General features: G+C 38.3%; 1 protein-coding gene across 1 annotated transcript; it reads right to left on the bottom strand.

Moving 5' to 3' along the window:
• Positions 1-356: 356 nt before the first annotated feature.
• On the bottom strand, positions 357-27,382 carry FBXO9 (F-box protein 9). Its single transcript, XM_006835772.1, has 15 exons — positions 27,211-27,382; positions 23,986-24,056; positions 22,860-22,946; positions 19,139-19,384; positions 16,493-16,550; positions 15,103-15,202; positions 12,219-12,349; positions 11,281-11,395; positions 8,084-8,202; positions 7,810-7,900; positions 6,896-6,991; positions 6,382-6,475; positions 5,947-5,949; positions 4,260-4,411; positions 357-465 (listed from the first exon to the last, which is right to left on the bottom strand). The coding sequence occupies exons 1-15, from the start codon at positions 27,380-27,382 to the stop codon at positions 357-359; spliced, it is 1,644 nt and encodes a 547-aa protein (XP_006835835.1).
• Between the last annotated feature and the right edge of the window lie 617 nt (positions 27,383-27,999).

The raw sequence follows: 27,999 nt of genomic DNA, 5'->3' as shown, positions 1-27,999 counted from the left end.
GGCTCTTCCCTGACGCATTTAAATACAGGATGACAGGCTTACACGACAGAAGTCTGCTCATACAGCTGCTTGAAAAAGGACATGATTTACACTTCATACTAAGGTCTTCCACAACATGAATGTGCTTAAGCAATTTATAATCTTAATTCAAAACAAAACACCCCAGGAAGGATCCCTTTAAATAAAAAAAATAATCAATTTGTAGTCTCCTTAAAAGAACTTCAACAATTTAAAATAAGTTCCAATTCCATATATATATATATATATATTTCTATCTATATGTACATTTATAACTTAGGTGCTCTTTTGCTCTATACTGTGACTCATGCAGCAGTGAGAGGACTGGACGGGAGGCTCTACAGGGGCCGTTCTGAGGAAGCGGTGTAGCTTCTCACTCTGGCAAAGAACAGGGGAGTGTACATCTTGTCAATCTCAAATGCAGTGACTGCTGTCTCCCCAGTTGATCTGGAAGGAAAGCACAAAAGTACCAATAATAAGAGAAATGTCTACTCACAGAAAATCCTTGCACTGTTTCTTTCTTGACAGCAGATTATCTTATCCTAAATCGCATAGGCCATTGTAAAAAATATGTAAAATTGAAATAATTATAAGCAAACAAAAAAGAAAAGCAAACCAGTTGCCAGAGTTTATCCCAATCCATGGTGATCTCACTGGTGTCATAAGACTGTGCTCCAAACGGTATTTCATGGCTGATTTTTCAGATGCACATTGCCAGGCCTTTCTTGTGAGGTACTCTGGATAGACTGCAACCTTTCAATCAGCACCCAAGCACTTTTGTTATTTAAAGGGATTATAAAGAAAAACCATCCATAATTCTATCACTATAATTCCAAATGAAGCACTTTTTTTTGGTGTTCCTTCTAAGGCCCTCAATCTAGTATCCAGTTTTACTACTGAGGTCATACTCTTATCAGAAGCCCCACTTTTTTTTTTTTTTGACGGTATTAAAGAATACTTGTATTTCATCTGTCACTGTGGGTTCTACTATCCTTAGTTAGAAGCCCCGCTTTTGTCATTTAACATTATGGCATGTGTACGGCCCCACATCATGAAATAGTCTTCAGATGCCAATAATACTTTCACTGTACGCTTGTACCAAAATCTATTTAATTATTTAAATAGATTACTTTTATTTTACAATTGGCCAGTCAGTTGTCTGATCTTGTTGAAGAGATCTCCTTTTCCGGAGATCAGAATGCTTCCAATATTTGACAATTAAAAATGTGATTATTATTATTAAAATTGTGCACTCCAAACAGACTCCCAAAGTAGAATGTCTAAGTCAGCTTATAGACTCCTGTCAAGACAGTTTCAAAAAAACGATACCAATTATATTCCTGGGTTTAAAAAACACACTGCCATTGAACTGACTGCAATTTGTACCAAGCGTACAGGACAGAACAGAACTTCCCCACTGGCTTTCCAAGGCTCTAATCTTTATGGAAGTAGTTTGCCATATCTTTCTCTCAGGGAGGGACTGGTGGGTTCAAACCACTGGACCACCAAGTCTCCTTAATTTATTCCTAGAAAAGTCTATTAATTTCATAGCTACATCATCAACAGCATAATTACAGGCAGTGGAGAAGTACGTAACAAATTATACTATCAGAGCCTTTCATCTTTTTCTCAAATAAAAGTAGATATGCAGAAAATTCTAATGATTTTATGAATACTATAAGGAAGTCTCACAATCACTAGCCGCTATAGACAACATCCAACTAATGCCCTTTTTTCTCCTAGAACAGGATACCAGGATGCTTTTCTACTGGTTGACTCATGCTCTATTCTACTTCTGAGCTGGTTTCTTTCTCTAAAAAGAGAAAAAATAAATTCCTGGTACCAGCGAGAAACAAAAAGGCGATAGTAGGACTGGCAGGTAAACTTGAGAAGAAAGGAAACGGTTCTTTCTCTGTTGTAAGGAACTTGCCATTGAGCAAGGAAAAGCTATTTGTAAGGTAGAAATGTGACCAAGAAGGTTTTCAACAAAGTGTTCAAGGTATGAAATAGGTTAATGTAGCCTGACTTCAAAACCTGTTTCAGAATTCTGGGTTCAACTGGAACAAACAATTCTCAAGCATCAGTATTCTTTCACACCTGACAACAGTTAACTCAATACCCAGCTAACTGAGACTTCACTTCCCAAATTATTATTTTACTTATTTCTATATCCCTCCCTTCTCACAGACATGCCTGAGTTCATTAATCATTTCATTTAGGTAAATCCTGTTTCATAAGCCAAAAGACTTCTTAAAAGGAGGAACCTAATATATTTGGTTTGGGACTACATTCCGTTGGGTCACCTCTCTTTGGAATGGGCACAAATACAGATCTCTTCCAATCAGATAGTTGTCTTCCAAATTTCTTGGCACAGATGAGTGAGTGCCTCCTGTGCTGCCTCACTTTCTTGAAAGATTTCAATTTTTATTCTATCAATTCCTGATGCCTTGTTCTTTGTCAATTCCTTCAATGCACCTTGGACTTCCTCCTTCAGTATCATTGGCTCTTGATCATATGCTACCTCTTGAAACGGTTGAACATTAACCATTTCCTTTTGGTACAGTGACTCTACGTATTCGTTCCATCTTCTTTTGATGCTTTCTGCATCATTCAATAATTTGCCCAGAGAATCCTTCAATAATGAAAGTCGAGGCCTGACTTTTTTCTTCAGTTCGCTTGAATATATAGTACCATTCACATTAGGTACTATATATTCAAAAGCAAGTCTCTTCTGACATCCTTTTTTTTGCCTTTTTCTTTTCTGTCTTTTTAATGGTCTTTTGCTTTCTTTATGTATGCTGTCCTTGATGCCATCCCACAGCTTGACTGGTCTTCAGTCATTAGCGTTCAGTATGTCAAATTTATTCTTGAGATGGTCTCTAAATTCATGTGGGATATCCTCAAGGTTATACTTTGGTTCTCACAGACTTGTCTTAATTTTCTGTAGCTTTAACTTTAATTTGCATATGATTAATTGATGATCTGTTTCACAGTCAGCCTCTGGCTTTGTTCCGATTAATTACACTGAGCTTCTTCTACATCATCTCTTTCTACAGATTTAGTCCTGGTGTGGTGAGGTAGGAGAAGCACTGGACCATAAGGTTGGTTTGAGGCACAAGGTCAGAATTTCAAACTCACCAACTGCTCCTCAGAAACCCTATACTGGGTCACTATGAGTCGGAATCAACTTGACAGCAGCTAACAACAACAGTCAATTTGACTCTTGTGTACTCTATCTGGTTAGATAAATGTGTTATACCTTAAGTTGTTGGGGAAGAGTATTTGCAGTGGAAACTTGATGGTATTGCAAAATTCTATCAGGCAATCTCTGGCATCATTTTGTTCACCAACACCGTATTTTCCAACTATCCATCCTTCTTTGTTTTCTACCTTTGCATTCCAATCACCAGTAATTACCAATTTTGATTGTATGTTGGATCAATGTCAGACTGAAGAAATTGGTAAAAATTTTTAATTTCTTCAGCTTTGGCATTATAAGTTGGCATGTAAATTTGAATAATAGCCACATTAACAGCATGTACTTCAGGAGAGATCCTGAAATTTTTTTTCGACAATAAATGTGATGCCATTCCTTTTCAATTTGTCATTCCTGGCACAGTAAACCACACAATTGTCCAATTCAAAATGGTCAATACCAGTCCGTGTAAACTCACTAATGCCTAGGACGTGCATTCCATGTCAATTCTGACAACTTGCGTTTGTACTTGATTCATATGTCATACATTCCACATTCAGAATATTAATGGATGTTTGCCACTGTTTCTTCTCATTTTGAGTTGTGCCCCATGAGCAAATGAAGCTTTACTCCATTCATGTCAGCAAGGTCAACTCTACTTTGAGGAGGTGGCTCTTCCCCAGTTGTACTCTAACTGCCTTCCAACCTGAGGGATTCATTTTCTGGCACTGTATCAGACAATGTTTCACTTCTATTCATAAGGTTGCCACTGGCCAATGTTTTAGAAGCAGACTGCCTGGTCCATCTTAGTCTGGAAGCTCCACTGACTCCTGTTCATCTCAGTTTGTCTTAGTCTAGAAGCTCTGCTGGCCCCTGCCCCACAATGGGGGGCCCTGCTGGTATTGAGTCACTGGTATTTGAAATACCAGTGGCATCATTTCCAGCATCACAGCAACACATGAGCCTTCACAGTATGACAAACTGATAGATGAGTGGTAGGTTATGAATGAAGTACATGTTACCTTGGTATTTTTAGCATAGTTACCTGTAGGTAATATGACATGAATGATGTATCCAAATGAGTTTGTTGAACCTCTGATGGCCACTGGAACACAGCTGTAGCCCCACGTGGAAACTCTGATCTGCTTCTTGTACAGGGACACGACGAAAATACCTGTATTTGTAGTCAAGTGGTTTCTGTAAAAGAAAAGACTCATAAACTGTAGTGCACCCTCATTTACATATTATATAAGAAGGTTTTAAAAAGTTCAAGGAAAAATGGAGTTAAAAGATAATGGAATTTTCCCACAAACTCTCTGAAGTCTCCTCATGTATGAGTGACATGAATAGTACCATACCTGCACACAGTAAAGAGTTGCCTTGTAAATCCAGTGAGAATGTGTATGAGAGTCATTGAAAAATGTTAAACAGTTTACAGATGTAAGGTGGTGGTGGTGGTGTGCCGTGGAGTCAGTTCCGACTCATAGAGACCTGTGTAGGGTTTCTAGGCTGTAGCAGAAAGCCTCATCTTTCTCCTGTGGAACCACTGGTAGTTTCCAACTGCTGAATGTGAGATTAGTGGCCTGGCTCATAACCACTACACTACCAGAGCTCTTCACAAAGGTAAGGGCCTCCCATTATTTTCATCTCAATTAATCATGACAACCATTCATGTATTAAATGTTGTTAAGTGTCATCAGGTTGGTTCCGACTCATAGCAACACCGTATAGTGTTTCCAAGGAGCTACTGGTGGGTTTGTAGCAATTCAGTGCTTATTCTACAGCGCCATACCTGACACCATTTCCAGTCACGACCCAAGGCGATCAAATGAGTTGGCTAAAATTACATAGCAGTTGGTAACAGAGATGCAAACTAAAACTTTTGTCTCCTGTCTCTAAGCCTCTATTTACTACAAAAGCAAACCTTTTTTTGAAAGAGTAAAGGTAGTAAATTGGTGGAGGCTGCTGAAAAAGCCTAGCGTGTAACATCTGCAATAACTAGTATTTCAGCAAATACTAATGCTGAAAATACAAAACCATAAATACTAAGACTGCTTTCATTTTATCTTTAACTGAAGAGGAAAATGGTAGTCTACATAGGAGTTCCTACACTGTTTTCTTAGATAAAACCTACACACCTAGGGCCTCACAATTTCCCTAATTTTGATATCACAACATGCAGGGCAAGGTCACAGTCATAGCTACCATATCTCTAATCAGACGGCTGTCCCTAAGCCCAAGGCCTAGCAGAGAGAGGGACAGAAGTCAGTAACAGATGGCTATAGGCGATTATGATTCACAGATGAAACCCCACCCTAACTACCTCAGCACATATGATACTTGGGAAGAGGGGGATTTAATACAAGGGAAATACCTTTTTAAAAGATGGTGCTATTAAGACAATTTTAAAAGCAACATGCAAGTATTTATATCAACTACATCACAAATGACTTATGTGGTACTGCAGGGTCAGCACTAGACTGCTAACTACAAGGTTGGTGGTTCAAGCCCACTAGCTGCTCCTTGGAAAATCTATACAGGGTTATGAGTCAGAACTGACTCACAGCACTGAAACAACACGATAGCTTTCAGTTAGGGAAAAGGGTGTGGAACAGAATAGGGTCCTCAATCTGTTAAGAGCATTTAATATACTCTGTTGTTGTTAACTGATATCAAGTCAGTTCGTAATATAGAATATAATAATATCAATAATTATATTTTCTGGTATTTACCTCCTGGCAAGAACAGGACGAAAAAAAGTAATTATTTTACTTTAGCTTATTGCCTGCAGAAACTGAAGTTCTCTGTAAAAAATATACTTGTGAAAGAATTATTTATATAAATTAATCTAGGAGGGAAACCGTTTACGACTCAAAGCAAGATGGAAAATAATAATCAGGTATAATTTTACTAGTTACTTTAAGGAAATTTTGGTTTTACACTTTTATGGATTAAAAATACTTGATCAGAAAAGGAAATCATTCAGAGAAAAGCACACAAGTTACTACAATAAATAAAAATCACAAGTTTACAAAATACTCAGCTCTCTTCAGAGATAAGCCACATATATTTTGTATAATAGTGTAATGAAGCAGTATTTTGGCCCTTTATAGCCAAGAATGTGTGAATGAATAGATATTATACTAAGAAGAGAATAGCATACTCACTTCTTCTTTTTTCTTAGTTATCACAGCGAATACTTTGGTCTGATTGTCTGCATCTTGTGACAAGCGATAATGGCCCAGTAGAATTGCATCAGTTCTGAAAAAGAAAAAGATAGTTTAAATGTATTAACTAGTTAGTATATGGATTTACTTGGAAACCTTTCTGCTCCTGTAAAGATTTACAGCCTCGGAAACCCTATATGGGTCACCATGAGTTGCAACCGACTTCACAGCACATAACCACCACCACCATATGGATCTAAGTATTCCAGGAAGCAATGGGTTATAAGAGTGGATGTGAGTAAAGAATACAAAGCTAGGGTGTAAGTAAATAATACACAGATTACAAGGCTCCAAAGATTTACCAAAGTAAACTTTGTGTGGAGAAGCCCATGAATCTTTAACAAATGCCCCCAACATTGCTTTTCCAGTCACTCAGTATTAATCCAGGGAAGCCTTAGCCTGCACATAACCATATAAAATGTGGACTGAATAGAAAGCTACAGAAAGATAATACCTGGTATTCCTAGTTCTTAAACGAGGAACAATGGACTGAGGCTCCTCAGGAGTTGTTAACATCATCACATGGCCATCAGGAAAGAATCTTATATACCTGTGTAAAAAGAAAGAGACCACGAAAAACACCATACACACATAGTGTAAAACATGTCCTCATTTATCAATACCTAAACCTATTCATAGACCTGAAAGCAAAATGGAAATGCCAAAGGTAAAAAGACTAGCAAAACATCATTAAAATAAATGTGACCAACAACCCATGAGGTTGGCAATAAAGAACTAAGAGACATTTCATTATCTTCCTTGGAGGGAACTGAACTTTCAGTTACAATCACTGAAGAAAAATAAATTTGATTAAATACTGCTCTATTTAAGTTCTATGTGTTTTTTGCCTAAAGCACTAATTAATGTCAAACAAAAGTGAGTTTCAGTAATAAAATATAGCAGTTAAAAAATGTCTACTTATTTCTCAATAACAGTATTATTTAATGAGCACTATGGCTGAATATAAGGATCCCTAGTGTGGCGCGGTGGGTTAATGCGCTAGACTGCAAAGTGACTGCACCACAAGGTCGGTGGTTCATGTTCACCAGCTGCTTCCTAGAAACCCTATACAGGATCGCTATGGGTTAGAACTGACTCGACAGCACTTAACAACAACAGCTGAATACAAGCATACTTATTATTTGAAAAGGTAAGAGTACACTAAAGAAAAAGACAGGGAGCGCTCCAAGATGCAAAATGTTAAGATTTAGAAGCTAGGAGGAATTAGATATTTGTATTAGCTGTTCTGGTGATAAACATACTGAGAACTATTTTTACACATGAATGTAAAAGGAAAAGGAACAAATGTTAACAAACTAATACTTGGAGAGAGAGAATTTTCACTCACTCAGTTTACTACGGTTGTACCTGTAATATTCCACTTGGTGCCATGCTCTATAGAAACCATCAAGAGACTGTTCTCCCTGGCGAATGTATGTCGTTTTGCTGATATACACCCCTATAAAAAAGGAAACGCTACTTAAAAAGTGAGCTCATGACAAGTAATAAACTCTTAAAGGGCAATCATGTGTCCAGCTTTACTTTTATTGTGGCTTCTCTTAAATATGCTGTTCTTATGTCCATTACAAAAATGTAAATTGTGTATCTATCAAAATCAGCATGCAACTATTTCTCAACTTACCATCAAATCGAACACGTGGCCTTTCTAAAAACATCTCTCTCCAGGATGTGTAGGGGACAAGTTTAATACAACTTCGGCCCCAAACTTTCAAGCAGGCCAAACGCCATATTTCAGGGTCTCTAGGTAATAAAAACACATCAATGTGCACATAAGACGCAGACATAAGAAATATTTTTGCTTTCAGTCATCTTTATTCAGCAACTATTTGCTTAGCACCTGCCAGACACTGTTCTATTGATGAACAAGGCAAAGTTCTTGCTCTGTTACTGGAAGAAAACCAAGAAATTAAAGACACAGATAAGTACTGAGGAGTGTAAGTGGTGCAAATGCAGACAAAAAGAAAGAGAAAGCAGGGTAAGGGGATGGTGACCAAGGGGCAGGTAAGCAGACTATTCCAAAAGCAGACAGACAGAAAAAGAAAGCAGGGTAAGGGGATGGTAACCACGGGGCAGGTAAGCAGACTATTCCAAAGAAGGTGACCAGGAAAGGGCTCCTGAGCCTGACCAGAGTGAAGGGGAACCATAGGAAGGGCAAGCCCCTCCCCCTCAGAGGAAGTGTGATGAGAGAGCTCAACCAAGGGCAGAGGGATCACATCATAGGACTGCAGCAAAGTGAGAAATGAAGAATCTGAGAGAGAGCACCAGTCCTGGTGTGGTGCTGTAGGATAAGCACTGCACTGCTAACCAAAAGGTTTGCAGTTCAAACCCACCAGTTGTTCCTTGGAAACCCTATATGGGGTAGGTATGAGTCAGAACCGACTCCACAGCACGTAACAATAAAATGTGCAACATATTGACTGGTGCAGGAAACCTGAAAAGATGAAGGAAGGAACATGCAGAGTCACTGTATAATTAATTGGTTGATGCTCCACCATTTCAAGAGGTAGCAAATGATCAAGAACCAGTGGTATTGAAGGAAGAGGTTCAAGCTACATAGAAGGTATTGGTGAAAAACATGGCTCCAGGAACTGATGGATACAAATTAAAATGTGTCAACAAATTGATGCAGTGCTGGAGGCACTCACTCATCTACTGCCAAGAAATTCGAAAGACAGCTACATGGCCAATCTGGAAGAGATTCATATTTGTGTCCACTCCAAAGAAAGGTGGCCCAACAGAATGCAGAAATCACCTAACAATATCATTAATATCACATACAAGTCAAATTTTGCTGAAGGTAATTTAAAAATGGTTGCAGCAGTATATCAACAGTGAGATGTCACAAGTTAAGCTGGATTCTGAAGAGGACATGGACTTTGGGATATCACTGTTGATATCAAATGGATCTTGGCTAAAAGCAAACAATATCAGAAAGATGTTTACACTTGTGCTTTATTTATCGACTATGCAAATACATTCGACTGTGTGAATTGTAACAAACTATGGATAACATTGTGAAGAATGGGTATTCCATAACATTCGACTGTGCTCATAAGGAACCTGTACATACACCTAGAGGGAGTCTTTCAACCAGAACAGGGGATTCTGAATGATTTAAAATCAGGAAAAGTGTTCGCCAGAGTTGCATCTTTTCACCAAAAATATTTAATCAGTATGTTGAACAAATAATCTGAGAAGCTGGATTATATGAAGAACATGGCATCAGAATTGGAAGAAGACTCATTTACCACCTGCAATATACAAATGACACAACCTTACTTGCTGAAAGCAAAAAGGACTTGAAATACTGATGAAGATCAAAGACTACAATAATCATGGATTTCATGGAAGCAGATGTCAAGAAATCAAGTGACACATTACTTCATGTGGCAAATCTGCAAAATACCTTTTTAAAGTGTTCAAGAGCAAAGATGTCAGTTTGAGGATTAAGGTGGACCTGACCCAAGCAAGGGTATTTTCAATTACCTCATATATACACATGCGAAATTTGGGCAATGAATAAGGGAGCCTATGGAAGAACTGATGCATCTCAGCTATAGTGTTCGAGAATACTATTAAAAGTATCATGGGCTGTCAGAAGAACAAACCATCTGTGTTGGAAGAAGTACAGCCAGAATGCTCCTTAGAAGGAAGGATGGGGAGACTATGTCTCTTGTACTTTTTCAGTCCCTGGAAAAGGACATCATGCTTGATAAAGTGGAGAGTCAGTGAAAAAGACCCCCAAGGAAATGGCCAGTCCTGTGCCATTCTCACAACAACTGTTTCATTTTGTTATGCATAAAGTCACTAGGAGTTGGAACTGACTGACTGGCCCCTAGCAACAACACACCTGAGGGTATAATCCGATTTGGGTATGGCTTGTCTATGTGATGATAATGAGGCAGGGTTAGTGTAGAGAGTATCTTGAGTTAATCTCTTTTGAGATATAAAAGAGATTGGTCAAGGGAACAGGAGACAGGGTAAGATAGACGCCAAGACACATGGCTAAATCTCTTAAGGAACCAGGAAGCATACGCTGAAGACAAAAATTTTACCTCAAATACAACACTCCAAATGAAATTAAATTATCTAAAACAAATCATTTGAAACTTAAAAATTATAGCTACAAAAAAATTCCAAGCAATAAAGAATAAGCACATATTTTTACAGATACCCATAAAAGATTGCTAGTTTGAAATTATTTCATACTAAACTATGATTACTTCTCAGATAATAAGATTTTAAAAGTATAGGATGATTTTAAACAGACCAAAGGAAAATTCTAGTGCAATCTAAATGCAAATCATTACCACTTAGTGGATTTAGAGCTACTGTAAAAATTACTTGGATATACATTTCCCTAATATAATTATTTTTCTAAATCAGTGAAACTAGTATGCACTATAGAAGTGATGACTATATCAGTTCTAGATATAAATAATATAAGTTTCTTTTATTCTATACCCAATAAACATATATTTGTTGTTAAGTGCTGTTGAACAGGTTCCATCTCAGCAACCTGGTATAGGGTTTATAAGGAGCGGCTGGTGAGCCTGAACCACTGACTCTGTGGCTCAAACCAACCTTGCAGTCCAGTGCATTAAACCCGCAGCGTCACACCAGGACTCTGCAAACATATATAGTACATTCTAATTTTAAATGTAAGTTGTTCAAGAAAATTACATTAGAACTTAGCAAAACTTCTATTCGTTCTAACTTTTATCTAGATCATCAAGTTCTTTAATCAAAATGAACAGACGGGAAAAGACCTTAATCCTTCTTTTCACCACTGTCTGAGCTGTTTAAAACAGTAAGTACCTGGCACAGATATAGAATCCTCTGCACACCAGTGACAACTGCTCTAATGATCTGAGGTCTAAGTCACTCGACACCACCCATCGGAAGATGTACATGAGGACCTCCATTGGTAGCACTGCAAAAGAGAACCATCCACTCAGTGACTCTCCTGTGAGACACAACACTGTGACATACATTCTCACTGAAGATGTCCTCAAGCATTGCTACAAATTTATAAACCACACCCTCAGCACTGCTCTGAGCCCCAGCATAAGGTTTTTAACCACTCAGTAGTATTCACGGTTCCTAACATGAAGGCATACATAACCTCATTTTGGGAGGTGTACTTTATTCCCTTTGAAGATCATTTTACTATCAAGACATATTAAAACAAATGTTAGAAACTATACTACTATATATTTGTGTGTGATTCATATTGCATATGTTAACACTAAAAACTTATTTTTATCTCCTTGAAAATTATCATCGTCCTTTAGGCCTTCAAAAGCCCATAACTAATTAAATAATGATTACCATCTGAAGAGAAAAATAAATTCATTTTTCTTTGAGTTTCCTAAGTCCACCTTAACAATTCTAAGACTCACCCTCTTAGATCATCCCCGAAAAAGTATGACTTAAACTCTGTTTAACTAAAACCTTATTAATTTACACAAACAGTAATTATCACTACATCTCCCACCATATTTTGAACTTTTAGCTGTTAAGTGCTACTAAGTTAGTTCTGACTTATAGTGACCCCTGTATAGGGTTTCCATGAGCAGTTAGTGGGTTTGAACTGCCGACCTTGCAGTCAGCAATTCAGTGCTAATCCTACACCATGACTCCTATGTTGAACTAGTGCACCAATGATGTGGTAAGTAATCTGACCTGCTAAGTTTGAGAACTGTAAATGTATGCTGGAAATACTTCTCAGAGTTATAATAACCAGGAGATCAAACCTGAAATGTGAGTCTGACTGCTCTCAAGTTCAGGCTGACACAGTTTGAGCACAGACTCCTGAAATGTAAGTTGTTGTTGGAAGTAGGAAAAGAGATCTGCCATCTTGCTATCATCATCGTTATCTTCAATGCTGAAAAAAGACAGGCGGAAGACGAGCAAATTCAGTGCCTCCATCTACAAACAAAGGTTAGGAACTTCCAAAACACCAACTTAGGAAATGCTACCTAAAAGTAAATTTTCTTATTACTTTATTATTATTTGATGTGATAAGTTTACCCTGTATTACAAGTACCATACATACAACACTTATTTAAGAGCAAAGTTTCTGAAATTTTAATTACTACCTAGAAACACTTGATGTTGAAATTTAATGAGTTTTATTGTAAAATAATGATTTCATGAGTTATCATTTTAATTTTAAATTACTTTGAAAAATCATATGAGGATGAATCCTTTCAAAGGAACTTAATTCATACCCATCAAATGTAGATGTGGTGTCTGAAGTATTTCACTACTAAGGGTTTTCTAACAGATGTTCCTTAAGTTACTAAACTATCTATAGCGAAAAAACATATAATTCGAAAAATTTTAGTAAGATCCACAAATCATCTGCCAATATAAATATCACTGTAAATCTTTTCCATTTTTGCTGGAGTTAACTTTAAAGATGATGAGTTGTTGTTGTTGTTATGTGCTGTGGAGTCGGGTCCGACCCATAGCGACCCTGTACAGGGTTTCCGAAGGTGTAAATCTTTATGGGAGTAGAAAGCCTCATCTTTCTCCCGAGGAGCGACTGGTAGTTTCGAACCGCTGACCTTAAGGTTCGCAGCCTGATTCGTAACCACTACGCTACCAGAGCTCCTTAAAGATGATGAGACTTAAATAAGAATAGCATTTCAAAAAGCGGGAAGGGGTTTTCTGATGCAAGAAAGGGCAAGTTTTGTTAATGCTAGATGGACCTTAATGGTATTCTACAAGCATTTTACAAAGAAAGGCAAGGAAATTTTTAGGGTTTACCACATCTGATATAAAAAAAAAAAAATCATCATTTTTAAAGGACTCATAACATTTCGGTTTGTGTAAAGGGAAAGTAGAGGGGAAATGTTTTGGTACAACCTGTCTTCACAGCACCTGGGAACCTATTTATAAAATTAGCTAGAGGTAGCTCTAAATGACTCTACACAACATTGTTGTTGTTCAGTGCCATCGAATCAGTTCTAACTCATAGTGACCCTGTATAGGGTTTGTGAGGAGCAGCTGGTGGGTTTGAATAGCTGACTTTTTGGTTCACAGTCCCATGCTGATCCTACACCATTACACTAGGTGTCCATCTAAGACTTAGACTGCTGCAAAAGACCTCTTTAAAAGGTTAAAGAGCAAAGAAGTCACTTTGAGACTAAAGATGTGCTTGACCCAAAGCAAGGTCTTTTTAATCACAGCATATGCATGCAAAAGCTCGACAATGAATAAGGAAGAATGGAGAAGAAAACTGATGCATTCGAATTACTGTATTGGCGAGGAATAACCATATCTACCTTGATAAAAATAACAGCCAGAATGCTCGTTATAAGCCAGGATGGCAAGACTTCATCTCACATACTGTGGACATGTTATCATGAGGGACCAGTCCCTGGAGGAGGACAGCATGCTTGGTAAAGCAGAGAACAAAAATGGAAGTTCCTCAGTGAGACAGCTGCAACAATGGGCACAAACATACTAATTGTGAGGCTGGCACAGGATCCGGCAGTGTTTTGTTCTGCTGTGTATGGGGTTACTACGAGTCAGAACCAACCTGATGGCACCTAACAACATCCCAAACTGAAGTGCTAATAATATACGTAGTTAACAAATATTGGCAGGAACAGTAAAGGTAACCTCTTAAACACTTCATGACTAAGGTGATATAACCATGAATACAGACAGAGTAGAAATGCCCCATAGTGTTTCCAAGACTATAACAGTTATAAAACCAGACTGCTACATCTTTCTCCTATGAACAGCTGGTGGGTTTGAACCACCAATCTCTTGTTTAGTTGCCAAGCACTTAACCACTGTGCCACTGGGGCTTCTTAATGTAAGATTATACAATAACTAATACACTATCTCATTACCAAAACTATTTTTCTATGTATTGCTCATTTCAAACCTGGCATTCTCTCATGGGTATAGACACCCTTCCCCCACTAATATCAGAAAGTTAGGTTTTGGGAAATATAGAAATTGAGCCAAAACAGTTGAATTAATTTGCCTTACAAATATGTTTTCTTGATGTTCACATATAGAAAACCATCACTGCTATTTATGATAATGATGAAAGTGGCATCTGTACAATGAAACATGATCTGGTTACGGAATGTTTATATCTTGCAACTGTGCTTTTAACCACGTTGTAATATCAACATACCTTAATAAATATTGTTATAGTGCAAAACTTCCCTAAAGAAAAAATCAAAAGCTCCCTTTTTATGTAAAGTCTCAAACATACAAAAGGAGAGAGATTAATGCAATGAAATCTAATGTACCCATCACCCAATTGCAGTCATTATTAATCCTCCGGTGACTTAATTACATTTTAATACTTTTCACTTCAAAAAAGTTTCAGAAAGCTGAGAAATGTGTTCTTTATTTCTTTTAATTACTACTGCTTTTATTACAAATTCCTTCATCACCTTATTTTTTATCTTAAAATTTCTATTTCTACATGGTAATTAAAAAATTTCCCTAATTAAAAATTGGCTACAACTTTACAAACAAGGATATACTAAACACTATACACCTTAACAGAATCAGCCCCATCTTATCATGGTAAGAGTCAACAGGGCAAAGATGCTTAACTTTAACAAACGTGTACGTATTACACTGTCTATCAAATGAGATACGTACTAGCTGTTTCCAACGCCATCACCATCTGGAGACCGGGTGTAAGTAATCTTGAACTCTATATCAGGTACAAGTTGCATAGCCCTACGATAAAACTTGATGGCTAAAAGAAAACAAAGCAAGTTAGCTATGACCACACATTTTTGTCATTTCCTTTCTACCTTTAACTGTGGTTAGTTTGGTAACTTTCTTTACAAGCAGTCAAATTCCTTTTTTCTACATGCAATTTCAGCTCAGTGAACAAACTTATATCTAAACCTATTGCTCAGAAATACTTTCTCTTGTCTGAAACTAACAGGTTATAGAAACTTAAGATGTTGTATCTTACTTTCAGCCCTTCCCAGGGTTTCCCTCACTCTCTTAAGCATTTTCAGAAGTGATCTTCTGTGGATGTGTTTCTTTGGACTTTGAAAATGCAACTGATGCAGCCTCAAAAAAACACTTCTAAGTAAACTTTTCTGTCTAGGATAGAGATTTGAGAAAAATCAAATGCTTCCCACTGGGTAGAATACAGAAAACAATACTTTTTGGAAGTTACATTTCAGATTCAACTTCCTTTAGCCCACCTGCCTCTTATTTATCTCCTTTTTAACACTTCTTTTTAGCCTTCTGGCCAGCGGGTCATTACTATATAGTAATCGTCCCTACAGAAATATACTATTAGAATTTGGGGCAACAAAAGCAGACTAGTTCTTCCTTCAGAGGAAGTCTATCCAGATCAGTGTATTCTGCCATGTTCTGTTCCTCTGGGCAAATCCCTAGGCACTAAATGGAGATGGGACTCTACAAATTAATACAGACTGCAAAGGGACTTGACCAATTGGGCCCTTTTAAAATCAGAGAGCAAAATTATCCCTACAGAAACGTGTACATAACTGTAGTAATTCCAAATAATGTTATCCTGAGGGCATCTTCAAATAATTCAAGCACAAGCATTTTCCCCATGCCCCAATTATTAAATTTACTATCACATAATGAAAGCATAATTACAAAGCGAAAACAGTACACAGTCCCATTACTGTTGACTTGCCTATTTCTACAGGGTCAATAAAAGAGACTATTAAAATTGAAGGGTATTTCTTTTGGTAAAATGCAAATTAGAACTTAAAAAACATTTTTAACACTTTATAAATTAAGAGTGACTAAATACTAACACTTAGAAAAATGTTCTTTTACTCCTGCTGCCAATATATTGTCGAGTATTATTTTTTGGGGAAAGAGACAAGTTAAACAGAAAAACAATTATTTTTCATTAGAAAACAAAAACAGACATTATCAAATACAGGGAGACTCAATATATCAAATATGTTCTAGGAAAAAACAAACTATCCAACAACGAAGACCTGTTATTCAGAACTATTATGACACTATGATCTTGGGCCCTGAGTTTTACCTTCATAAAGAGCTCCATTTTGTTCTTCTTCTACTGCTTTCAGGAAGAGTTCTCGAGCCTACAAAATAAACCAGGACAAATAATCTGGAAATCTGTATAAAAGCGACTATGGATGGCAGATGGATAGACTTTTCAACAAATGCTACTGCAATAAAGCAACACAAGGGCCTTGAGTTAAGCCTCTCACCTTATACAAATATTAACTCAAGATGAATCTCAAATTTAATTGCATAATGTGAAACTTCTAGAAAAAAACCATAAAAGAAACATCCTTTGGGAACTAGTATTCTTATACTAGAAAAGGAACAAAGTGTCCGTATACTAGACACCAAAAGAACTATCGTAAGAAAAAACTGATCCATTGGACCTCATGAAAATTAACAAGTTTGCAAAAACCCTCTAAGAGAAGGAAAAAAACAAACTAAAAACTGGGAGAGAATACTTGCAAACCATATATCTAAAAAGTTATATGTTGTTGTGTGCCAGTGAGTTGGTTCTGACTCATAGTGACCTTGTTTGGGCTCCTGAGGCTGCAAATCTTCATGGAAGCAGAAAGTCTCATATTTCTCCCCCCATAATGGACAGTGGATTCAAACCACTGACCTTGTATTGAACAGTTCAGTTCTTACCCTACAGTGCTAAAAGACCTGATCAAAAAAAGTATATATCCCACACATATTTTATCTAAAATTCTAAATATCTCTTAGAATTCAGCAGTACAAACTTAGAAATTAGGAACAACACTGACATTTCACAAAGGATATACAGAAGGTAAATAAGCCATGAAATCACGTTTAACATCACTAGCCACTGCTGAAGTATTTGTTAAATGCTGTCGAGTTGGTTCTGACTCACAGGGACCATGTATACGGTTTCTAAGAAGCAACTGGTGAGTTTGAACCGCAGACCTTACTGTTAGCAATCCAGTGCTTATCCTATAGCACCATACCAGGACTCCCCAATAGCCACTGTTGTTGTTAAGTGCTGTTGAGTCAGTTTCGACCCATAGCCACCCTGTAGAGTGTTTCCGAGGAGCAGCTAGTGAGCTTGAACCGCTGACCTAGCAGTTCAAATGGCTTTGCAGTCTGGCGTATTCACATACAGTGCCACACCAGGACTCCATTAGTGAGATGCAAATTAAAACAATGAGCCCCCACTGCACACCTACTAGAATAGCTAAAATGAAGAAGTAACAATAACACCAAAAGCAGAGAAACTGACCACTCCTACATTGCTGGTGGGAGTACAATGGCACAGCCACTTTAAGAAGTAGTTTGGCAGTTTCTTTAAAACTAGACATACACTGACCATACAACTCAGCAAATGGATTCCTGGGCATTTATCCAGCAGAAACAAAATTTATGCTCATGCAAAAATCTACACCTGAATATTCATTTTTGGTTGGTTGGTTGGTTGTAAAGTGCTGTCAAGTTGATTCTGACTCATAGTGACCCTGTATAGGGTTTATGAGGAACAGATGGTGAGCTTGAACCTCCCATCTTGTGGTTCAAACCTACCTTACAGTCCAGCACATTAACCCGCAGCGCCATATCACAGTTCCTGAATGTTCACAGCAACGCTTTTATAATAGCCCAAAACTGGAAGCAACCCAAATGTTCTTCGACAAGTTAATGGATATACAAACTGGGGTATATCCATATCATGGAAAACTACTCAGCAATAAAAAGGAACAAACTGATTATACACACAACTTGGATGGACCTGAAATTATGCTGAGTGAAAAAAGTCAATTTGAATAGGTTATATAATATATGATTCCACTTTTACAACACACTTGTAGTATCAAAATCATAGACATGGAGAACAGATGAGTGGTTGTCAGGGATTAGGAACTCGGAGAGAGAGAGGGGTGAGTGTCACTCTAAAGGTCCGGTGACATGGGGAGACTTGTGGTGATGTAATAGTTCTATATCCTGATGGTGTTGGTGGTTACACAAAGCTACTAGCGTGATAAAATTGCCTGGAACTAAATACCCACAAACACAAAAATAAGTGCTGTTAAGAATGGCGAAAATCTGAATAAGCACTCTGGATTGTAAAAATGCTTATTTCCTGGTTTTGATCTTGTACTACAGTTACGTTACCATTGGGAAAGGCTGGGTAAAGGGTGTCATGACTGCCAAACAAAAAGGTGAAACTGTAGAATCAGTCATCACAGGCACGTCACTTATTTAATGGCACATTGTCTGTAAGTAAGATCTTGGATGAGATCATGTGAGGATGACTGTCTCTGTGGACTAGGAGAATACTGAGAAATGCAAGTGTTTTATGCCTATTTCACAGGAGAAGGACTAGGACAGGCATCTATCTTTTAGAGGCCAAGTGCATCTCAGGGATCTTTAAGTTAAGGGAAGCTAGTTTGATGAAGAGCAGGAAGACAACGCACATGCAGAGTAGGGGCATCGGCGAAGTAGCCAGACATAGCTGGAGTGAGTAAGAGGTGTATAAACTGGCACACTTGTCAAGATTCTTCCACATGAGAAAAAGATTTGCCTTATTTTACCAGTCATGTGTCCACATATACCATAAAACACTATAATGGCTACTAACTTAAGTCAATTAACATTTTTATACGGAGGACAAAATGTATTACAAGGGAAGCAATGGTTATACAGACTTCCTGACAGTCTCATTGCTGGTGAGGCAGTATGGGCTGTCATCAGCAGTCACTTTTAGTACATACACTTTTAAGGGAGCAGTGTCCATAATACTTAACTTTTCCTCTTTTGCCAGTTCTTGCTTTCCTTTGGTATCTGCTTTCAGTAAAGCGCCTCTTGCTGATCCTCTGCAAGGTCGACTGTCTAAACTGCCAGAACCTACGCCAGGGGCAAGCTCAAACATCCACTGAGCTCGGAACATCTGGAGTTGTGCCTAGGGGGAGACAAATGTTTAAGACTCATTGACAGACAGCTCAACTCCGGAGCAATTGATCAGTATGTCTGATGTCTATTTCCACTTAAACAGTTATTATTCTAAGACCAAAAAATGCTTATAAAATTACTAAACCAAACCGTTTAAACACCTATTCCCATTTAAAATAATTTTCTATGTAAAACTTTAAAGGAATAATGTCAAAGCCTAAATGTCAAAGCCTAAAATAAGTTTCTCCATACTTGGCACTGTGGGATAAGCACTGAACTGAGAACCACAAGGTCAGCGGTTCAAACTCACCAGCTGCTCCTTGAAAACCCTATGCAGGGTTGTTGAGTCGGAACAACATACTTTTTAAAAGAAGCTGTGAAATGCAATAGGTAAGTTCTTAGTTGCTAATTAGAAGGTCAACAGTTTGAACCCACCAGCAACTCCATAGGGAAAAAGACTTGGCAGTCTGCTCCCATAAAGACTATGGATTTAAAGACCCTGTACAGTAGTTCTACTGTCACATGGGGTCACTTTGAATGAGAATGGATTCAACAGCAATGCATTTGGTTTGGGGTTTGATAGCAAGTCCAAAATCCATAGGTCAGACAACAGTCTGGAGACAACTGCAGGCTTACATCACAAACTCTGTAGGTCAGGTGACCAGAAAAGTGAGGTGAAAGTTCTGCCAAAATATCTTTTTGTAGTCTGTGGGCAGAACACATTGTAGGGAAACTCCCTTTCTGCTTTTAAGGCTTTTGACTGATTAAATGACTATATTGAAGGTGATCTGCCTTACTTATGGTGAACTGATTTAATCACTTATTAATTACTCCATAATAGCAATTAGCCTAGTCTGGCCATACAACTGGGAATCACAGCCTTCCCGGCTTCCTGTCAGTCCTTCTACAGGTGCCGATACCAAGAGCACTCCTGCAGTGGTCCACTTCAGCAGGAATGCGCAGAGAGAGAGGTTAGTTGCAACACACTACAAACGCAGTGATTTAGTGAACCCTGTGGGGAGTTGAAAGATGAATAACCTTTCAGAGCTAGCTTGAAGCTCTGAATTGGAGCCAGAGGGCCAGGCCTTGGCCACTCACTGATCAGTCTCAATGACCAGGCATTGAGTGCAGTGTGATCTTCTGAGGGAACACTCTTAGGCTGAGGCAGCAGCCAAAAGGGCTGAGCATTGAGCACTGTTGTTACTCTCCCAGTGGCTGGGGTCCTAAGTCAGTCATCCCTGAAGCAGGATTTGGGCGATACATCAGAGTTCATCACATGCTGTTTCTATACTTTAATATTTTTTTTAAATGATAAGTATTAGAAAAAAAGTTTTTGAATAAAAGGACATTAAAAAGAAAAACTTTGGACTAATTTACAGAATTGTTAGCAGCACTTTTAATGTGTACTAGATAGTTCATTCCAAATAAATTAGATGGCTCATTTGAAAGCTTATAAATTCAGCCTTAAGTAATGGCCTATGTTTAATTCTAATTAAAATTTGTTGTGCCAATACCATTATCCCTTTAAAGTATATTGTTTTTATGTATCGCTGAGTTGATTCCTACCTTAGTGATCCCAGGGGACAGTAGAAATGCCCCATTTCCAAGGTTGTAAAGCATTACAGAGACAGAATGTCCCAGCTTTCTCCCCTGAAGTGGCTGGTGGGTTCAAACTGTCGACCTTTTGGTTAAGCAGTCAAACGGTGAACCAGTGTACGAGCAGGGCTCCTTTTGAACTTGCCAGCCCCCAACAACTGTATGAGGCAATTCAGCAAAGTAAGTCTATCACTACATATGTCACTTTACTTCTCTGTCTATCTATCTATCTCACTGGTTCTGTGTATGTAGCAAACCCTAAGACAACTCCCTAATAAACCCCCTGCATGATAATCCCCACTGCAGTTACCTTCCTCTCAATAATGTGGAGCTTATTTGTGGCTTTTAAAAAAGGAAGCAAATATAACATTAATACAGTTTAAAAGGTACATATACAGGCACAACATTTTAGAAATAACTTGTCTATACATTCTGTACACTGTTCCTACCACTCCCCCTTTAACTTACAACACATACACTTCTGATCAACAGAATCTTTAGCAGCACCTTAACATCTACTAGACAATATATTACATATAAACAAATATTAGAAAGCGTGTAAGTTCAGTAAATTTCTGGATGGTGCAAACGATTAAGTGCTCAGTTTCTATTCAAAAGGCTGAGGGTTCGAATCCGCCTTGAGTTTACATGGAAGTAAGGTCGACTGATTGATCTGCTTTTGAAAGTCACAGCTTTAAAAGCCCTATGGTGCCTTGTAAGAAACACCTTGGGTCACCATGAGTTGATTTGAAGACAATTTATTTAAAATACGTTAATTGAGACATAATCAACTAGTTTTCGGTGTATAAAAATGTACTTCATCCTTTCATGAACTGCAGTATATTTCACTATATGAATGCATCATTAGTTAGCATAAGTGATATTCAGGTAATATTAGATTTTTCCATATAAGCAATGCCACAATAAGTATCTCTGCAAATATAAATTTACTTACTTTCCCCATTATTTAGAACCAGTTTCCCAGGAGCAGCATTGCTGAACAGAAGAGAATGCAAGTTTTCCATTTTGACGCATATTGCCACACTTTATGCTTTTATGTATCCTGCTTAAGGTCTGCACAACATGGATAGCAATGGGTACTAGTCACCAATTGGATCATTTAAAAAACACATTTCATGGTAGATTTAATTTGTATTTTTCTCATTATTGTTATTAGGTACCACCAAGTCAATTTCCAACTCATAGGGATCCCATGTGACAGACCAGAACTGCCTCATCCGTTTTTCTTGGCTGTAACCTTACAGAAACACCTCTCTGGTGAATTTAAACTGCGAGCCTTTTGGTTAGCAGCTGAGCACTTTACTTTTGTGTCAGCACAGTGCCTTTTCTTCCTTAGGAATACTACTGCAGCTAATTATGTCATTTATATTACTTTTTCCCCATTAACTGTCTATCCATTGTTTTTCTATTCTGTGTTCCTCTTACTAACTAACATTGTTGTTGTGTGTCACTGAGTTGGTACCAATTAATAGTGACCCTGTATAGGGTCATGGTATGTTTGAACCACCAATTTTGTGGTTAGCAGTCGGTCCAGTGCTTATCCTAAAGTTCCAAAATCATACAAATGCTTTATACAGTGAGGATAGTAACCCTCTGTTCATATGTGGTGAACAGCTTTTCCAGTTGACTGTTTCACTTAACTTTCTGTCATGCTTGCTTGAGCTTTGGATACTTAAAACCTATGTATCAAGCTATAAAGCAGCCATGATTGATATTTCTTTATGCAGAAAAGAAAATCTAAAACACAGCTGGTAGGTCATACAGTTAATTCAACACAAACAAGAACCCACAAATCTTCAATTATGATCAATCTCTGTTAATGGTGGGAAAGCAATAAAAATAATTAAAATACAATTTAAGAAACATGCCTGCAGATCTGTTTCAGCAGAGCTTTCATTTTCATCATCATCTTCTGTTCTGGCAGTATCAGAAAGACAATCTTCCTCAGCTTCTGCCTAAAAGCAAGAACACCAAAATAAAGATCAAAATCATGCAAGCTGCTACATCTCCTAGCACCTAGGAGTTAGTTAGCACCCTAATGTCAACAGTTTGAACACCTCACTTTGAGCAGAAAGGCTCTAGATTGAATCTATGACCTTACTATTTACTTCTAACAGAAAATGAGTCTGGAAAGCATAACCTCTATTCCAAAAGTGTTAAAATTGCTGTGGCTCTCAGGGTTCTTCTCCCCCAAAATCTTTCATCTGAAAATCAATCTAATTATATATAAAATATGGGTCCAGGATCATTATTATTCATAAATCAGTAGACATATGATTAATAGTACAAATGAATCCAACTTCTCCACTAATTCACATCATTTACTGATAATCTATAACAAAAAATTTCATTTCGTTCTTCTTAGTTTAATGCATTAGAGCAGTAAAATGTATTATCAAAATAAATCTCTAAGAAAATGGAAATCCATTATCAGTTGTTGAAGGGTATATTTTTTTCCTCAACATCATAAAATGTAGAAAAAAGGTTTGAGTACTTGCATTGCTTTTTTTGTTCTACCACAAAAGAAGCATGAAGTTTGTTACCTTTTAATAACACTTAAACACATTTAAAGGAAGAGTACAATTAATCTCCAAGTGCCCATGACCCAACTTCAGTAATTATCAATGCTTTACTATCAAATACCCTAACAGTACCAATTCCTCAAAACATCATTTGCAAATATATTTTACAATTTGTGGAATCGATTCAAATAAGGTCCACCTATTGCATCTGGCTAATACATCTTTGAACACGTTTCTTCTCATTTTCTTTTTTTCTTGCAATTTATTTGTTGGCAAACCAGGTCATTTTTTTTCTGTAGTCTCCCACTGTCTAGACTTTGCTGGGGTGTTAATAAATATGATCCTTTTGTCTTATTTCCTGTACACTGTAGCTGGATCTAGAGAGGTTTGATTATTATAGAGATATAGGTAGGACTGGTGGGGGAAAGGGGAAGGAGAGACAAGGCTATCTCATAGTTGATGTTATGTTTACCATCAGGAAATAGTTTTTAAATGCACTTGTCAAAGTGTTCTGGCACATGTTCCAAATAAAACTGTTTGAGTCTGAGGTAAAACAAAACAAAAAAACCAGGCCCAAATCATTTTAGTGTCCATAAATTTCAGCAATTACCAGTATAGAAAACAGAACAAATTTCATGTCTATGAAGTATATAGTTGCTTTACTCTAGATATCTTCTCAGCAGGTAAATTTAGTGATCCCCATCTGATAAAATCTGATGAGCTGAGCCCATTTAAAGTGTTTTGATAGTTGGTTAAAAAACAAAACATTTCATTGTGGTATGTCGTTGTTAGGTGTCACTGAGTCAGTTTCAACTCACAGCGACACTATGCACAACAGAAGGAAACGCCCCATCCTGTGCCCCTCTCACAATTGTGGCTACGTTTGAGCCCACTGTCGCTGCCACGATGTCATTCCATTATATTGGAAACTTTGGTAAAGAAATCAGCAACTGCATTTGTTTCATAATCACTAAAAGACTGTATAATCCATACAAAGATGTGCCTCCTTTTACAAAATGGTATGCTATTTAAGAGTGCTCTATGTGAATATGACTTTTATCGATTTATTCGTATTTTAAATGCTCTGTGAAAGCTCTTCAGTCAAAGATACGTACTAGTGTTTTTTTAAAGAAGCTCTTTGATTTGATTTGCTTTATCAATCTTCATTTTAAAATAATGAATTGGCTTAAAGTGGTCGAAAGCTAGACTGGAATTACTGTGCATGGCTTGGTGCTTAAAAAAGGTCTCAGGCCACATTCCCTCCACTTAATCCTTTTCTTCTCAGTAAGTGTTTACTAAATTCAACAGAATCCTACCTCCCAGTGGAAATAAAACGTTCCCTCAGATGAGACTATTAGTTAACAGACTTTATTAGTAAACGGAACTTGCTCAACAGTCAACATGTTCAGAAATGTGGCAAAGAAGAAATGTGGCAATCAGGGAAATGACCTTGAAAGTGCTCAGAAATAAAAGAGTACAGTTTGCTCGATACAGCCTCGGAAACCCTATGCAGAGTTACTATGAGTTGGAACCAACTCCACAGTATACCACCAAAGGGAGTCCCAGTGTGGCAATGTAGGATAAGCACTGGACTGCAAACTGCAAGGTCAGCACCAGCCACTCCTTAGAAACCCTATACACACGGTTTCTATGAGTTGGAATCAACTCAGTGTGAACTGAACCAAACTTACCGGCTGCTACTCAGAAACCCTATAGAGGGTTGCTATGAGTTGACTTAACATTCATCTTTCTTCTTCCTGAGTTCTGTGTTGTAACATAGTTCTAATTATGATTTTGATTTTTGACAGTATAAATATAACCAAAAAAGTACACTAAGAAGCCATCCAATGGGGTTTTATTGTTGTTGTTAGGTGCTGTTGAGTTGGTTACAACTTATAGCAACCCTACTTACAAGAGAATGAAACACTGCAAAACACTGCCTGATCCTGTGCCAACCTCAGCATCATTCCTATGTGAGATATACAATCACTGTGTCAACCCGTCTTGTTGAGGGTGTCCCTCTTTTTCACTTGTTAGGCCTTCTATTTTAACAACCATGATGTTCTTCTTAAGGGACTGGTTTCTTCTAATAAACTCTCCAAAATATGTGACAAAAAGTATCACCATCCTCGCTTCTATGAAACATGCTGGTTGTACTTCTTCCAAAATAGATTTGTCTTGTTCTTCTGGCAGTCCATGGCATATTTAATATTTTTCACCAGCACCATAAATTGCAAACATCAGTTCTTCTTCAGTCTCCCTTAGTCACTGTCTAGTTTCCAAATACATATGAAGCAACTGAAAAATATCATGGCTTGGGTCAGGTGCATCTTGTCGTCAAAGTAACACCTTTGCCTTTTAACGCTTTAAAGAGGTTTCTTGTAGCAGATTTGTCCAATGCAATGTGTTGTTTGAGTGTTTGACTGCTGCTTCCATGGGCACTGATGTGGATCCAAATAAAATGAAACTTTTGACTTCTAACTTTTCTCCATTTATCATGAAGCTGCTTACTAGTCCACTTGTGAAAATTTTTGTATTCTTTATGTTGAAGTGTAATCCATTGAGAAGACTGTAATCTTTGGCGTTCATCAGTTAAGTGCTTCAAGTCCTCTTCATTTTCAACAAGGTTGTGTCATCTTCATATTACAGGTTGTTAATGAGTCCTCCTCCAATCCTGATGCCTGTTCTTCTGCATATAGTCCAGTTTCCAGGATTATTTGCTGAGCATACAGAATGAACAAGTATGGTGAAAGGATACAATCTTGATGCATACCTTTCCTGATTTTAAACCACAAAGTATTCGCTTTTTGTCTTTCAAGGACTGCCTCTTGGTCTTTGTAGAGGTTCCACATGAGCGTTCACAATTAAGTGTTTTGAAATTCCCATTCTTTACAATGTTATCCTTAATTTCTCAAATTAAATACCACTTGAAATGAAGGTTTTGGAGCAAAGTCAATTCGTGTTTTTTCTATTTCCAGATTATTTTAATAAAAAAAAAACATTAGTCAACAATTTATACCAGCCACTCTTCTGGAGAAAGATGAGGCTTTCTGTACCCACAAAGAATAACAACCTCATAAACTCTATAAGAAGGAGCTCTGGTAGTGTAGTGGTTACAAATTAGGCTGCCAACTGAGGTCAGCAGTTCGAAACTACGAGCTGTTCTGCGGGAGAAAGATGAGGCTTTCTACTCCTGTAAAGATTTACAGCCTCGGAAACCCTGTACAGGGTCGCTATGAGTCAGAACCGCCTCCACCGCACATAACCAAACCCTGTAAGAGTCCTGGTGTGGTGCTGTGGGTTAATGCGTCAGACTGTAAAGCCGTTTGAACTGCAAGGTTGGTGGTTCAAGCTCTCCAGCTGCTCCTCAGAAACACTATATCGGGTGGCTAGGGGTCGAAATCCACTAGACGGAACTTAACAACAACAAACCCTATACAGGATCACTATGAGTAGGGAACAACTATGAGTTGGCACTTAACAACTATTAACTTTTTAGTATGGTATCATTTCATCCTTGACATTCAAGCCTGGCCAGAAGTTAAGTTTCTCAGAAGTTAAGTTTCTCAGATGGACAATTTATTTAAAATCAAAGAGAGGATTTTAACTGGCACAAAGCCGGCTGCAGAAGGCAAAGACTACATATTCCAGCATGCAACAGCCCAACAGAATTCGCGCTGTACAACTCTGAGCTTACTTTTACTTAGCTCAGTCTCTTTTGGGTGGTACTGACGCTTCTCATACCCTGAAAGCTGTGAAGTGAGGCGCAGTACTTCCAACTTCACGCTGCCAAGACCGCCTGCCAACACTTCTCCAGAGTACTGACGCCTTCCTCCCCGGGCAATTGCGTCTGAAACCCAGGCTTCCATAAAGGGCTGGACGACTTCTCTGTGGCCACGGCTTTCCTTAGGGGGAGCAATCAACAAGTGTCTCTGTTTACCTAGGATCTTCCCCTATTTCAGATGCCACGATGCAATCTGTGCTCACTCCTTTGGATAAAACCCTTAAGAGACTGGCTCATTATCCTCAGTGGGTCCAGAAGAAGCGCTTTACCGGCTATCACTAAACTCTGTCCTCTTCTCCCAGCTTAGGGGGAGGAAGGGAGGGTCAGCAGGAAGGACTAGGGCTCTGTCAGACGCCTTCATACTCTCTGGTGTCAGGGGTGCCTGTATGGGGGTGGCCGTGCATCTCCCATCCCTAGTCTTCCCTGCCTGCTCTCCCAGGCCTGGCGCCAGGCCCTCCACCCCCACCCCAGTGTACTCCCTAGCCCCTCCCCAGGTTACCATGCTGGCTGGGCCGGTCGGCCGCGGTTGAGGGGCTTTCCGCTCCCCTCTGCACCGCCCCCTCTGGGGAGGGGTGCTGGGTGTCCGAGTGTCTGTCTACTCCTGCTTGTCAGATGCAGAGGGGCTTAGCAGAGTTCTCGGTCGGAGAAGCGCACCAGGCAGCGGCAGTAACTGCGGGCCCGGCGTACGGCTGCCATTTTCGT

Source organism: Chrysochloris asiatica, unplaced genomic scaffold, assembly GCF_000296735.1.
Source record: "Chrysochloris asiatica unplaced genomic scaffold, ChrAsi1.0 scaffold00019, whole genome shotgun sequence".
In the NCBI taxonomy this organism is placed as follows: domain Eukaryota; kingdom Metazoa; phylum Chordata; class Mammalia; order Afrosoricida; family Chrysochloridae; genus Chrysochloris; species Chrysochloris asiatica.
The sequence above is the reverse complement of the archived record's forward strand: the minus strand, read 5'-3'. Positions and strand labels throughout refer to the sequence as shown.